The sequence below is a fragment of the Nyctibius grandis genome, chromosome 8 (genome assembly GCF_013368605.1).
Source record: "Nyctibius grandis isolate bNycGra1 chromosome 8, bNycGra1.pri, whole genome shotgun sequence".
NCBI lineage: Eukaryota > Metazoa > Chordata > Aves > Nyctibiiformes > Nyctibiidae > Nyctibius > Nyctibius grandis.
The window spans coordinates 21,266,312-21,280,916 of record NC_090665.1 but is presented as its reverse complement, the minus strand read 5'-3'; the positions used below and the strand labels follow the sequence as shown (position 1 = coordinate 21,280,916).

The following is a 14,605-nucleotide window of genomic DNA, read 5'->3' as shown; positions in this document are numbered from 1 at the left end:
CAGCCGGGGCCGGGCCTGGGCCTGGCAGGCCCCACACGCCCGCGCCGTGCCCAGGCTCCCGGAGAGGGCCCGCGGCGCCCGCCCGGGCATGCGGAGCCCCCCGCAGGGCTGGGCCCGAACGCGCGCAGCCGGCCCGGGGCAGGCCCGGAAGGGCCTCGGGGCAGCGGGCGGGAAGCGGCGCGCCGGGAGCGCCTCAGCACGGCCTGCCTCGCCCCCCGCCCCGCCGCGGTGACCCCCGCTCTCCTCCCCCGCGCCCCCTCAGGCACAGCAGAGGGACAGCAGCCCCTCGCAGCGCTCTGGGGGCGCCTGTGCAGCCCTCCTGCCCTGCCCCTCCCGACGCCACCGGGCCGTCGCTCCAGGCCGCGTCCGAGCGCCGAGCGCCCACACCACGCGCAGGCCAGGGCAGCGGAGCCTGTGGGGAAGGAAGAGGGGTGGGCAGCCCCACCTGACAGCCCGCGGGGAAGAGCCAGGACCGGTACCGTGACCGGTACCGTGACCGTTCCCCTGCCGGGCGGCGGCTTACACCTACCCGCCGGCAAAGAGGTGCACCAGGGTGTCTCTCTGGCTCATTCTCGCCGCCTGCGCCCGGGCGGCGGGGAGGGAGCAGTGCCGGGCGCCTTCACCCCGCGCTCGGCCCAGCCGCTTCTTGCGCGGCTCCGCATAAATACGCACCGCGGCCGCGCGGCTTCCTGCGACGGGGGGGGCGGGGCGCGCCGCGCGGCCGGGGCCGGGGCGGGCGGCCTGGCTCCGCCTCGCGCTCGGAGCCGCTGCGGCATCCACAGGCTCGGGGCCGCCCTCATGAATATGCAACGAGTTCCCTCCTCGAAGTAAACATAGACCGCTATTGGCTGAAGGCGTGTGACGTCACCGGCGCGCTCCCCTCATAAGCTGGGGCGGGGAGGCGGTTGCCGCGTGCCCTGGGGCTGCGTTTGTGTGTCGCTGCTGTAGCGGGCTCGGTCTGTCTCTCTGGGGTCCCTGCTGCAAATGTCTCCCTTGGGAGCCTCCCTCCCTTTCTTCCTTCCTCTCTCCCTGCCTTCCTTTGGGCGAGCTTTACGCGTAGCTCCGTGAGGTATACAGCCCGTGGCGACTGCTGGCTGCCCTCCTGAGGTGCGTGCTGGTCCTGAGGGAAGGTCACCTATAGCAGCCACAGAAACTGTGGGGAAGAAAGACATGAAAAACCACCCCGTGCTCTCAGTATCCAAAAGCAGTGGTATTACCAAGGCATGTTGTGGCCTTAGTTTTATTTCCTCTTCTTTTTGTGTTATGGGTCATATCCTCAGCTACTGAAGCATCTCCCCAAAGAGGCACCCAAGCACTGGCTCCTTGGAGAGCATTTCTGAAGTGAGTATTATGGCTTATTGGATGACTGCTGGTTTTCTTCAAAAAATACATGGATAAGGAAGATAAATAATGCTACACAGGAAAACTCTTAACATTATGTGTAAAACTGGTGTCTGAGTCAACACTCTGACAATCCAAGCACCTGTCTAGCTAAAATCTTCATGAATATCCACATAATAAATATAGAATTTTTCCAAAATATAAAGAGCTATTTTGTAATAGCACAACATCTCTTAATCTCTATATTAATTAAAAAAATCATGCATTTTGAAGCAGCCGTTTCTTAGAACAAAAAGCCTCTGAGAAGGTGAGCTGATGTGTAAGACACAAATAAGCTAGAAGCTTAATGTGGAATTCTGCAACAGTGGTGGGAGTTGAGGAGGAGGTTGGGTGGGAAGAAGGCTTGGAGAAATGAGATGTGGAGACGCTGGGGGAAAAAGTTGTTACAGTGAACTGAGACAAGTAAAAGTAGGACAATGATTTTACATTGCTCCTCCACACAGTATGTAGTTGAAACTAGTGAACAAATGAGTGAGAACTGTTCCAAAATAGAAAAACAGGCAAGACTTTCAGAAACCTGTAGTATATGTATGTGAGAGATGTTAACATTCAAGAAGTGAAAGAATCATGTGCAGCTTGGCACAACATGTCAAGTAGGAAAGAGTAAATATATTCAGATTAATTAGAACAGTTAAATTCATTTGAGAGTACAGGAAAACTTTACCAGTGATTTTATTAAATGCTGTATGAAAGGTGGTCATATGCCAAATACTTCATCTGAGGTCATATGTCCAAATTTTTCCCAATTTTCTCAGTAGTTTAAGAGGGAACAGAAGATGGGTTTTCTGCAGGCCATGTAATGCATTCCAGTGTTCACATGTCCCAGTAAACTCAAAAGAAGAAACTAAGACTCTGCTTTACTCTGTCTCTGTATAGGTGAACTCCTAGTCTGGGAGCTATGAACTTCATCTGGCACTTATGACTTGCACTGTGACAAATGAAAAAAATGTGATTTGACTATTTTTATGAATCCTTATTGTGTAGTGAGAATAAGTAGAGCTACTGAAACATTTTATTTACATTATTAGATACTTTGTAATTTTTAGAAAATTGTATCTTTTTATAGAAACTTCAGATAGTCCATTGACCCATTTAAAAGGCCCGAATTGAAATATTTTCAATTTTTATTAGGAGTCTGAAGCACTCTGATTCAAAATGATCTTGCAACATTTTTTGAGAGCTGTCTTTAACACTGCTGCTTCTTCTGTTCTCCTTGCTAGGTTGGACTTTCTGGCTGGACTGCATATCCCATAATGTTTGATGGATATGGATTCTTACAGTGCGTTTCCCCTTTCATCCATCAGGGAGAGGTAAGTGCGGAGAGGAAGTACCACATGGGATCACACTTGAGGGCCCAGAACATAAATAAAAGCATCCAAATTGCATGAGGTCCCATTTTCAAAAGACTTTACTCATCTGACTCTTTGTAAGATTCTATTTTTTTTCCATACTTTTATTGCAATATCTGAGTAACTCTCTTACTGAATCCTCTGTCATTGTTGCCTCTTGATTCTTTAGAAATAATAATAAAAAAAAAGTATGTTCTGTTGGGTGTTGGACTTACTTTTCCTGTCTGCTGTAACTAACGTGTGAAATAGGACTCAACAAAGTTGCAATAAGGAGGAAAATGTGTGACAAAAAAATTAAGCCCTTGTTACTATGTTTTCTAGCTTTGTATTTTTCTCAGAGTACCATCCACACAGCGTGTGCTGCAGTTGTCTTCTTGTAGCCTTGGAACAGAAAACACCCTTTCTTAAACTTCATCAATAGCTTTCTGTGTAAAAAAGAGCAATAGAAAAACTTTCCTACCTTTCTTGATACAGCTGTTTTTTCCTGCTCTTTTATGGGAGCTTCAGGTGGGATAATATATTTTTCCCATGCAGCAGAATTTCTACTGCTATTTTTCAATTAGGTTTCTAAAAAATGCATTTCTCTTTCTATTCTGAACTACTGTGTTGGATTCTTGCTCTTATTAGGGTTATAATGACCCTCTATTTTTCTAATATTTATATGACCACATTACACAAGTTTAAAATATAAAGGAAATGAGATTATAACTCTGCATTTGAAACATAGATTTAGTGCAGTCATGGCTTTGTTTGCCCTTTAGTGTTCTTAAGCAAGCACTTGCTATCTTTTGCCAGTGCCAAGGTTAACCCTCATAAAACAATAGAAAACAACTCCCCTGTGAAATATCTGTACTTAACCACCCATTTTAAAATATTTAATTTTCTTAGATGCTCTGTTTACCTAAGTGATACATTATTCCCTTTCCTGACCAAGCTCACAGAAATAGATTTTGTTCCTTCAAGAAGTGTGAAAACAAGGTTTATTCAGCTGGGAATTTTGATTCTGAACCAGTTTAATCCACGTCCTTCTCCTATGAAATTCTCCTGCTGTGGGATAAAATTGTTTGTTGATATCATGCTGTAATGGATGTATGTATTACATCCTCATGTGGAGAGAGGGAAACTTGTATCCCCAGGGGACTCAAAAAGTGGGTGAGATCCTTCAGTCTCTGACAAATTTCCCAAGTTGGTGTGAATGAAAAATAAACAGAAAACAAAACCCCTGTTATGTTGATGAATGGAGAACTGAGGTTGAGGAACAGAAGACAGTGATACAGATCTCACCTAAAGCACTGGCTCAGGGAATCTCACTTGAATAAAGCATGCTGTGTACGGCCTGTGGTGCTCCTGTGAGCTGGAGGCAGAGGCCAACCACACTTTCAAGGCCTCGTGAAGCACGATGTATGTTATCAACTTGCCAGCCCTGAGCTGTTGAGTAGTGAGATGGAAGAAACTAACTTCCCTTGACCAAGGCAATCTACAGAAGTCACTCAAAACATGGTGAGAGACACAGCTGTATGCTGCATTTCTTCTTCCTAGGAACTACCATTTCCTGATCTCTTTTATGCCTTCTTCAAATGACCATCCGATGCTCTGTTCTCTGTTTTTCTCCAATCATCATGAAAAGCTAGAGGAGATGTCTTAAGGTATTCCATTTAAATGTATGTATTCAGGAATGATAAGATGTGTAGAATTAAAAATTATGAATACTCAGAATTCAAGCCTATAAAGTTAAGTTTTTGTTCACTTCCTTTAGTCTTCCTAGTATTTCAAGAGCATATAGAAGAATGAACGTAGACTATTCACAAAATTGTGGCCACTAACTTAATATTCTCCTTTTAAAATATTTTTTATTTCTAGGAACTCAACCCATATGATTTGAGAAATTGTCAGAGCACTTTTCATTTGGTAGCATACAGCATATTTTCTTTAAATTTCACAAACTAATACTTTATGTAATTGCACGTGGTGTGGGCTGTCCTGAGGATACATGAGGTTCTCCTTTATTTCTTTCAGAAGGAATATTTGAGTGTATCACACGCTGCACAGACAGTGAGGTGGGAGTGGGAAAGGAATATGCCTGCTGAAAGGCACAGTTTTCCAGGGCTTGCAGCCACAGCTACTCTGTTGCAGGGCCAGAGTTAGTGCAGAGTTACGATGTGTCTATGCCTGAAGAGCTATCACAGATGTTGGGTTTAGGGTTTCCAGGGGATTAAGTATTGGGAAGATACCCCATCAGGCAATCCTCACATTTGAACTTTGGTAATGTTCCCCTCTTGTGGATGTCATTACAGAAGGAGGCTATGCCTGAATCTCTACTGCTTTGAGCAGTAATATGATCAGGAATGTTATTTGTGATGTATTCATTCTTCCATCTGAATGCAACAGATTTTAATTTCAATCATGTATAGCATTTCTGGGCCCAGAGTTATTCTCCTGCCTTTCACTATAACATATATAGCACAGAGCAGGCATGTCCAAAAGGTATTCCCCAGCACTGTACTTACCTACTTGCCTCCTCCAACTACCCTTGAAATCAGCTCGGCAAAGCAAAAAGCCAGTATCTTGTAGGATGAAAGTGTGTATCAGTGAGAGCTAAGATGGGCTTGAAGGTTTATATACATTCAAGTCTATTTTCACTGCCTTGTTGGTGAAAATAACAGATAACTTGTTTTCTTGCAAGTCTTTGTGCAAGTTAGGAATGAATTTTTCTATCCAGTCAGTTTTCAGTGGTCCCTTGAGCTCATGGGGTCCCTTCATGTTTATCACCTGCATGTTTAACAGCTACCTTCCTGCTTTACTTTCAATTCATTTAAAGTGAATAGTAGTCATCTGTAAGGTGAAGAATTGCAAAGCACAAGGTAAGGATTACAAACTAGATTAATTATAAGTAGAAGATGAAAGACAAGAATTGTGTTCAAGAGTTTTCCATTGAGGTCTGTTTGGGCATGGTTTTGTCAGCTTCTACAAAGGGTTTATCAGCTTTGTATCAGAACTTAAAAACTGAGTAGTTCCTTTGTGGAGGAAGGGTCCACCCTAAGCTCAGTATAAACTTGGAGCCTTAGAGTGCAAAAGTCCTAGATCAAAGAGAAGAGGGAGGTGAAGGAGACAGTTTAGCAATTAAGGTGGCAGAGACTGTAGACGGTTCTGCATGGTAAAATGCTAAACAGTAGAAGCTACTTAAAAGCAAAGGAGGAAACTGGTAGGAGGAACAAAAATGGCTAAAGGTAGCTGGTACTGCAGGGTCATCTGCAGCTCAGATGAGGCCCTGTTACAAGCACACTAAGTGAGATAAAGCCCTAGGACTTGGCAGCAACAAAGTGCGAGGGGAGTGTTAGTCCAAGGGGGAAAACTCTGAGCTGCTCTCACAAGGAAGTCAGAAAGGAGACTTCCAATTACAACTTTTGTGCTTTGGAAAAGGAATAGTGGGTGACTAAGGCTTCCTGTTTTCATATTCTTTTCTATGAAGTGCGTTTGTAAAAGTCATTTGATTCAACATTTGTGGGGGGATGAAGTATAGCTTGTTAAACAGTCATCATTAATTTCACTGTAAGTCTGGCTGAGAAATGAGGCTTGACCTTGTCATTTATTAATGACACTGAGAAATTGAACTGCTTCATTACTACTAATGAAGACCTGGCACAAGGGTTAAATTTAGATGTAAACTAAGCCTCTGGGAAGAAACTGGATGGCTTTCTTTAGTATGTGGGATACGAGATCAAGACAGGTTTTTTTCTTTTAAATACCATTTTCCTGATGTTTTATCTAGTTTGTTTCCATAAACTGTTCAAAATGGAGGGAGATGATGGTTGTGCTTTCACATAGTGCTCCTTTTTGCTCTGCTAATATGTTCAGAGAGCCTTTCAATGAAGAGGAAAGAACTGTAGACATACAAAAACCAAAATCTTAAGACTGTCCTATAAACTCATTTTCTGACTTGTGCGACTCAGACTTGAGTGATAAATACCATCAGCATAAATGACAGGAATAGGTTTTCTGTTGCTGGGAGTTGGGCATATTTTAAGTTGTGGGTCTGGAATTGTAACAAGACATTACAACGAATGTTTTTAGCTCATAAAGTGTACTGAAGCTGAAAGTGAATAAAATGAGTGTGTTAGTACTGCTCTTTTGAAATGGTAGAAGTGAATTGGTGTAATGGTGCAAAGTCCAATAGCTGGAGGACCTCTACTCCATCCTAGCAAAAGCTGACCACTTAACTCTGAGAAATTAAAAAAATGCTGTGATTTTTATTAATACTCTTCTATCAATCTGTGTATGAAAATATTTTTAACTCCATTTCACAAATAATGAAGCAGAATGAGACAAGTCAGATTTTAACCAAAATCATTGGACAGATCACTGATGAATTTAGAAACAACTTTTTGATCAAGAAAGCCAGCAGGGACATTGTGTTAAACAACTTCCTGTACATGTTGTGTAGGCCTTCTTTTTCTTGAGAGTGGAGCAGCCTGTGTTCCTTGAGGACACATATACTTGTATGCCTATTGCTCACAGATTGTTTATCTGAAGTTTGTACCTTACAGAATCTTTTTCTTGAGAGTGGAGCAGCCTGTGTTCCTTGAGGACACATATACTTGTATGCCTATTGCTCACAGATTGTTTATCTGAAGTTTGTACCTTACAGAATCTCTTTGGAAATATCCAGAAGACAATGCAGAAAAGGACAAGGAAGAAGGATAATATGTAGGAAGAGAAGAAGAGAGGAGCAGCTGATCTTTAAAAAAGTGGCGGGGGTATCAATAGCATGGAAACAAGGACTGGGAGAGTGGTATATGTAAGATTGAGGAAGAACAGAAGGCAGGATCATTTGCAAAGAAAGAGTGAAGACCAGATAGGCCATATCAATACCTGGAGGGGCTTGTTAAGGAGGGTATAAGGCCTATGTGTTGAAAATTGGATTTTAGAATTGAGAACATCCAGACACTTTCTGGAGAGACAAGGAGGTAGTTAATTCTATTGTACTTGTCCCTTGTGAGAGCTGTGGAGAACACTTTGCATGACTTAAGCTGTCAGTTTTCAAGACAGGCATATTCAAACTGAATCAGGTGTACAGAAGAGCCATTTAGGTTATCTGGAAAACGGATGGCTTATCTCAGAGAACACTTAAAAGATTTGGTTTGTTTAGACTGGGTAAATAAAGGCTAAGACAAGATATAATTACTGCCTATAAATACGTCAAGGGAATAAACTACAGGGACCAGAAAAGTAAAATACTACATAAGCTAAAGGTCAATATTAGCAGAGTTACCAGAGGTCATGAATAAATTCAGGTTGAGAATAAGAAGTGAGAGTCCGTGATGTGGTTTTCTATAGCACCTGCAGTCTAGAATGGAAGATTTAAAGTACTGTATGCACCCTGTAGTCAGATGAGTGTCAAATTGTGAGAAGATGGGTAGGTTACCCTGTCAAGGCATCCTGCTTTTGAAAGATGCGAATCCATCATGCGGTTCTGTTTCAGCCCACTTCCAAAGGCTTCTGGTCCTTAGCTTTGGGAGCGGTGCGTAAACAACATCCCATTGATTGGAAATGAGTCTCCTGATGTGAAAGTTTTCAAAGATTTGAGAAATTTACTCATAAATAGAATGAAGCATAGCCTCTGCAGTTTTTCATCAAAAGGCAGAAGGAAGAACAACTCATTTAGAAAAGGTGAATGTGTGACTGCATAGGTTTTGCACAGCTGGAGTAAGCAAAACCAGGGAGCTCAGTAGTAGTGTGGTTCACTGTTGTGTTTATTGGAAAAGGCTGGGTGTAAGTGGAGAGAAGGGATCAGAGCAGCACATGTTGGTCCCTGTGGTGTGTTGGCCTTAGAGTTTAATGAAGCAGCCTGATTTGGACAACTGAGCAAATCCAGCCATCTTAGATGTGCATGAAGGCTATAGAAGTGTTTTCAGGCCACTAGCAGTTGCCTAGGGAGTCAGCCACCTTGCTGCTCTCACTTGATAAATGTGGCTTAATAATTAATTTCCATCTGGAAGAGATGTTACATCTCTAGTTTATCTAAGCCTGGATGAGGAATTTGCTGACTCAGGTGCACATCAGGGAGTTAAGCTTCATTATTGCTAATGAACCAATTAAGGAAGCATTGCAAGGAGGCTTTGCTTTTTTTCAAGAGATAATGCATTTGAGGTTTTGGTGCGTAGCTGTACAGTACAGTTTTTTGTTTCCTGGATTGTACCCTGGATATTATGCATATGACACAAAGCTCAGTTACAGCCTCAATTTTGAAGTGTAGCAACCACAACTAAAATGAAAACTGTTAGATTAGCTGTTGCTACAAATGGAGGATGTTGAGCATTGTTAATAGGTAGTTTATCCTAATGAGGCAAATATTGTTTCAAATTTTATTTTCAATATATGAAGTTTTCATTATTTTCTGTAGGCTATGGAAATGGCTTGTCATGTTCCAGATTCTTCTGACAGTCTCTTCATTTACTTCCAGAAATGAGGGGCAAGGGGAACAAAGTTTGTTTTCTTTAAAGAGAGTGATATGTTATCAGATTGTAGTTGATTTTTCTGCCCCTGAACAACATGTGGGAGTGATTCCTTTGCCTAGAAAAGGCACTTATAAGAAATTTAGAGCACCTACTCATAGTGTAAGCAATGCCAGTTTAATTAACGGTGCAAAAAAGGAAACTTACAAGTTGACCTATTTTATTCAAAACTTTATGAAGTACTGATTTACTTGACCTTTGAGAACATCTTAACAAGATTATGATGAGCAATTAATAGTAGCTCTGGGACAGGGCATCAGGTCAAACAGATGAATTCGTTACTTGTTCTGGAGTTTACACAGCACATGTAGGCTTGTGTAAGTTGTGAGGATATATCACAGCCCCAGACACAAAGCCCCCATGACTCTTCCTTTCTCAGAGCTGTTATTTCCTCTCCTGTGGAGCACAAACCTTTTTTTTTTTTAATCTGTTCTCTAATAAAAAAAAAAACAAACAATCAAATGAGTTATCTTCCTCTAGTTCTTTGAAAATACTCTGGAAAACATTTTGCACATTTTTTGTAAGTTTAGACACAACGAATCTCAAGTAGCTGCATTCATATCGTCCTATAAGTTCCTTAGCCTTGGTGAAATTACAGCTTGGATGAATTTGGTCTTATCAGCCTTGTGGAAACAGCAGTGGGTTTTGTGATGTGATACCAGTGAGATCTGATGGGGAGGTGGTTTTGACAAATTCATCTTTCAAGTCCTGAATGGATTTGGAGTTAGGTTGTTAGTAACTGTGGTAGGAAGAATTGTATTTAATTTTTATCTATGACATAAAGTGATGAGGAAATTTCATTGATTGTCTTGACTGCATGATAAAACATATGTCTAACAGAATGTATTTCTCCCCATAAATGAAACAGAAATTCTGTATAACCCACATGATTGGTGACCTACATTTCAACCCCCCTATTTTTAATTACACTATGAAATTTTCCAAAAGATAAGAATTTCTGGCTAAGAATATACTCTTTATTCTTTCCCACAATGTTCTTCCAGTTGCATTTGATTCTTATTTTGAGTCTGCCATGTGAGCAAAGTAGCAGTTATATGTTCACAAAGCCAGGTCTGTGTGTGATTATGTAATACACATGTGCTTCAAGCATGTCCAAACAGAATTCAAATGTTCCTAAATCCAGATGTGTAGTACAGTACTGACTTTGTTTCCTGTTGTCCTTCAAGTTTTGAGGACAGATCAGTAGAAGTTTGGTTCCTCTTCTGTTAATGTGTTTTATCAAGACTAGAGCACAAGGTCGAAGTTCTGAGATAGCTGGCCATATTTTTACATGAGGTGGAGTCTGATGGGAGGTTTGCTGTGTAACTTGAGGTTTATATCTTTCTTCCGTTCGAGTAGAGGTTTTGAATTATCCTTTTTTTGTAAGTTACTAACAGTTACTATAAATCAAGCTCTACTAAATAACAACCACCTATCATTGCAAAGAAAGGAAGGGACAGCCCCACTATAATAATGGTACAGACTTATGAGAGTGGGTGAAAGCAGCCTCTGTACTGCAACTTTATTTTATTTAGAGGTGGACAAGAATGTCAGAGAAAAGGCTGAAGTTTGGAGAACCCAGTATGAGTTTGAGTTTTCAGCAGTAGGTCCTAGAAGAGACGGCATGGATATAGCTGTAGGGCATACCCACCACCTACCCAGGGGTCCAAAAGCCTTATTTAAGCTTAGACCTGGGCCTTCAATCCTGGCCTGAGCTACACCACAGATAATTGTACCTGTTCCCCATCCTGTTCATGTGTTATTGTTTGTATTTCCCAGTTTGACCTTGGATCTGATTTGTTACATTGCTTTTGCCTGACAATCACTGGACCATTGACAGGACCTGTCATCATCCACCTTGGGTGCTGTGGGACTGTGCCCTGTGGCGAGCTTGCTGCCCAGCCAGTGTTGTGGTTGTCCTTTGCTCCCCCCAGCCTTCCCTTAGAGAGCAGCCCAGCTCTTACGGCTTCATCCCACTGTCCTTCACAGTCTTTTACTGATTTTTATGGTGTCAAGAATACTCAAATGATGAATGCTATCATTCTGGAAGTTAGAATCAACCTCAGAAATCAATATGATCTGTTCTGATACGTAAAGGAGGATGGAGGGGGGAAGCATACAACTTTGTTCAAGTAACTGTCAAATTTATACGTAGACCTTGCATCTGTTGGATGGTGGTGGAGAATATAAACAGCGGATTCTCATTTTGACTTTGTTCTGAGATAAATGTTAATAATAAAATGGCAGTTTGTATTTTAGCAATGTGTAAAGATCTCTTTTGAATGGGTTTATATTCTAGTGTGTTTTTTTTTTAAGGAACAAGCACTGAATAACAGTACTCATGTAGTTGGCTTTCTTCTTACAGAACTGAATTCATAATGTTTAGAGGAAAAGTTACTGTCCATTCAGCAACAATTATTTCCAGAACAGTAAGCTAATGGTGAGTTGGATCTAAGATTATGATATCTGCTTCTTCGTTAAGGTAAACATACACTTAATTTAATAATGTATGTTTCTCAGAGCTTGGCAAGTAACAAGATTTATCACAGTAAGAACGCTGTTTGCCGGTCATTTAAAAAAAAAACAATGAAACAAACCTTCTAGGTTATAATACAACTCCCCTACAGTTATCAGGCTGAGACCCTATAAAAGAGCTATCGATGTAACCCTCATAAAGAGTATGTCCAAACTACCTTTCAAATATATGTGAAAAGCAGTTCAAAATATACTGGTGAGCATTACAAGAAAAAAGGTATGTGGCATTTACAGGAAAGAGTCATTCCATATTATGCAACAGAGTTACCAAAGCAAATTGCAGTGATATATTGAAATTGTTTGGGGGGGTGGAGGGTGGGAATCCTGAGATCTGAACATATGTTAAATGTTAGAAGTGACACTTGCAATTTCACTTAACTTATATTTAGTTTGAACAGCTGGGATTTTTGTTCCCTAATTCTGTGAGTTGCCTTTAAGAATTCCATCCTAGAGTGAGTCTAAGACACCTTTTTTTTTTTTTCCTGTAACTTAGTCCCATATTAGAAAGGACTGGAGATCTGAGGCTATGCTGATACTTTTCACTTCCTTTAAGAATTTTACAGAACAGCAAATAAATTGTTCTATGCATGTGCAACTTTCTTCTATAAACATAATGAAAAACTACAGAAAATAAATCATGAAAACTGCTGGATTGCCAGTGAATGATGATGATAGACTTGACTTTTTCTCTTTCTTTTAAAAGACAACATATAGAGGAACTAACAAAGGGTTGTTGATACGTCATGGCAAATATCAACATATACTTATTGAAATCTCAACTCTTCTGCGCTTTTTGCATTCTCCTGCTTGTAGTTATTAGTGAGATTTTCTAAAAGGAGGAACTGTGTTTTCAAAATCACATGACAAATATATCCTGAAACCTTTGTATACGAAGAATTTTCCAGCATTGTCAGCTGCTGATATCATTTCAGAAACATACTTAGTTTTGCTTGTGATGTCAGAATGGGTAGTTATGGAAGTTAATTTTCAATCTCAGCCTAGTTCTAGAAAGAAATAGATAGAAGAATAACTTAGAAATATAGATCCTATTTTTTCCTCATTTTTGTCACTGCTTAGAAGAAAAAAAATTATTGCTTAAACAGTATGTTACTCATATATGTTTAAACAACAGTGGTGTAGAATGCTGTGAAGGAGCATGTACCGTGATGTCAACACTATGCAATTAGGCAGCAGTCTGTAAAAAAAACTATTCAGAAGACAGGCTTATGATAAGCATGTCCACAGGTCAGATAAGCATATCCACTATTTTGACTACAGTTTCTGAGAACTTCAGTAGTTGGAATTTGGGTTGCAATCTCAATACAGGCTTGACTTAATTGACTTTAATGATCTTTTGCCAGGCACTAAACACCCCAGATTTTGGCTATACCACACGACTTCTCACACAGAGTTGGAGGTGATGCATGTATGTATGAAGGAAATAATTCAGTTTTAATAAAACTGAGCAATCCTCAAACAATGTGACACTTCCAGTTCCTCAGACTCTGCATGGAACCTAATTCACACTGAATGTTATCAGTTACAGTTCAGTGTTGGCTAATCTTCAACTGAAATCAATAAATCAGCCTGGACAGGGAGAGATTAGGCAAGTCAGAAACATGTACTGATGTTTGCTTTTGTAGTCTTTTTGAGAGGTCAGATAATGGAGACATCAATTAAAAACAGGATAAACATCAGGCTTCTTCCAGTGCAATAGCCTTTTCCTTTCTCAAATGGGAGTGTGAATTTAGCTTTAGAGCAAGCTGCCAAGTCATTGGTTATGTTTACATCCAATATATCACAGACGTGGCCAGTGAAAACTTCAGTGTTCAAACTTGTTTTATAGAAAGCAGAGTGTAGATTTTGAGTGAAAACATCAATGTTCAAACCTGCTTTACAGAAAGCAGTGGTTTTTTCAATCTCGTTCACTTTCCAATGTTTGTTCCAATTATATCATCATGACTTCAACATTCAGAATGAAAACTGGTTGTGATGCACGTATGTGTGAAGGAAATACTTCAGTTTGAATAAAACTGAGCAATCCTCAAACAATGTGCCACTTCCAGTTCCTCAGGCTCTAAATGGAACCTAAGTGTGCTATCTCCCAAGTGTCTTTGTCAACAATGATAATTTCTTCTGTGGGGTGAAACTACAATATTTATCCATTGACCTTTATTATCCAGGCTGTTTCATGTAAATATCCTTTTATTCTTACACTGCCTTGTAATCCAATAGACTTGGTAAATACCATGGTTTCATCTTCCTCAGATATGGCTTGGTTGTGTGTAACTTTTTTTAGGGCAAATGCGATATTTTAGTTCCCAGCCTTGTTTTATAAGCCCCAAACAATGATGCTGTCAGTAGTCAGAGGCGCCATCACTGAGGCTGTTGTTTAACAGATAAAGTATATGCTGAATGAGAATGTCTGTTGAGAAGTGGTTTGGCAGTGAGTTTGTCCTCAAAACTAGAAAGTAGGTTGGCTGTTCTGATTCTAAGGGCTTGTAGTCTTGGGCTTGCTCTATGGGGTTGTGTTCTGCTCCACAAGAGATGTGGTCGTTTGGCTGTAGCTCAGAAAACTTATAGGCATCTTATTAGAAAAGTGAGCCAAAATGCAGCACCCTCTGGTAGTTGATGGTGATTTCTTACATTGTTTTTGATACTGCACAATTATTGTGCAAGAAGGCATAGCCAACTGTGAGACAGATGGAGCCACATATGTTTCCACACCCAAGAGGGAGGTTTGTGTACAGAGCTACAGTCAGGAATAAGGCTGAGTGAATGATACCAAAGGTTATTCATACAGAGATG

At 40.8% G+C, this 14,605-nt stretch overlaps 1 protein-coding gene across 1 annotated transcript in view; it reads right to left on the bottom strand.

The window, feature by feature from the left end:
• Window positions 1-672, bottom strand: part of SLC25A36 (solute carrier family 25 member 36) — a 34,089-nt gene extending 33,417 nt beyond the window's left edge. The window contains exon 1 of the mRNA XM_068406703.1: window positions 530-672. Within this exon, the coding sequence (XP_068262804.1) occupies window positions 530-570 (41 nt within the window). The 5' untranslated portion in view covers window positions 571-672. The remainder of the gene's footprint in view (window positions 1-529) is intronic.
• Between the last annotated feature and the right edge of the window lie 13,933 nt (window positions 673-14,605).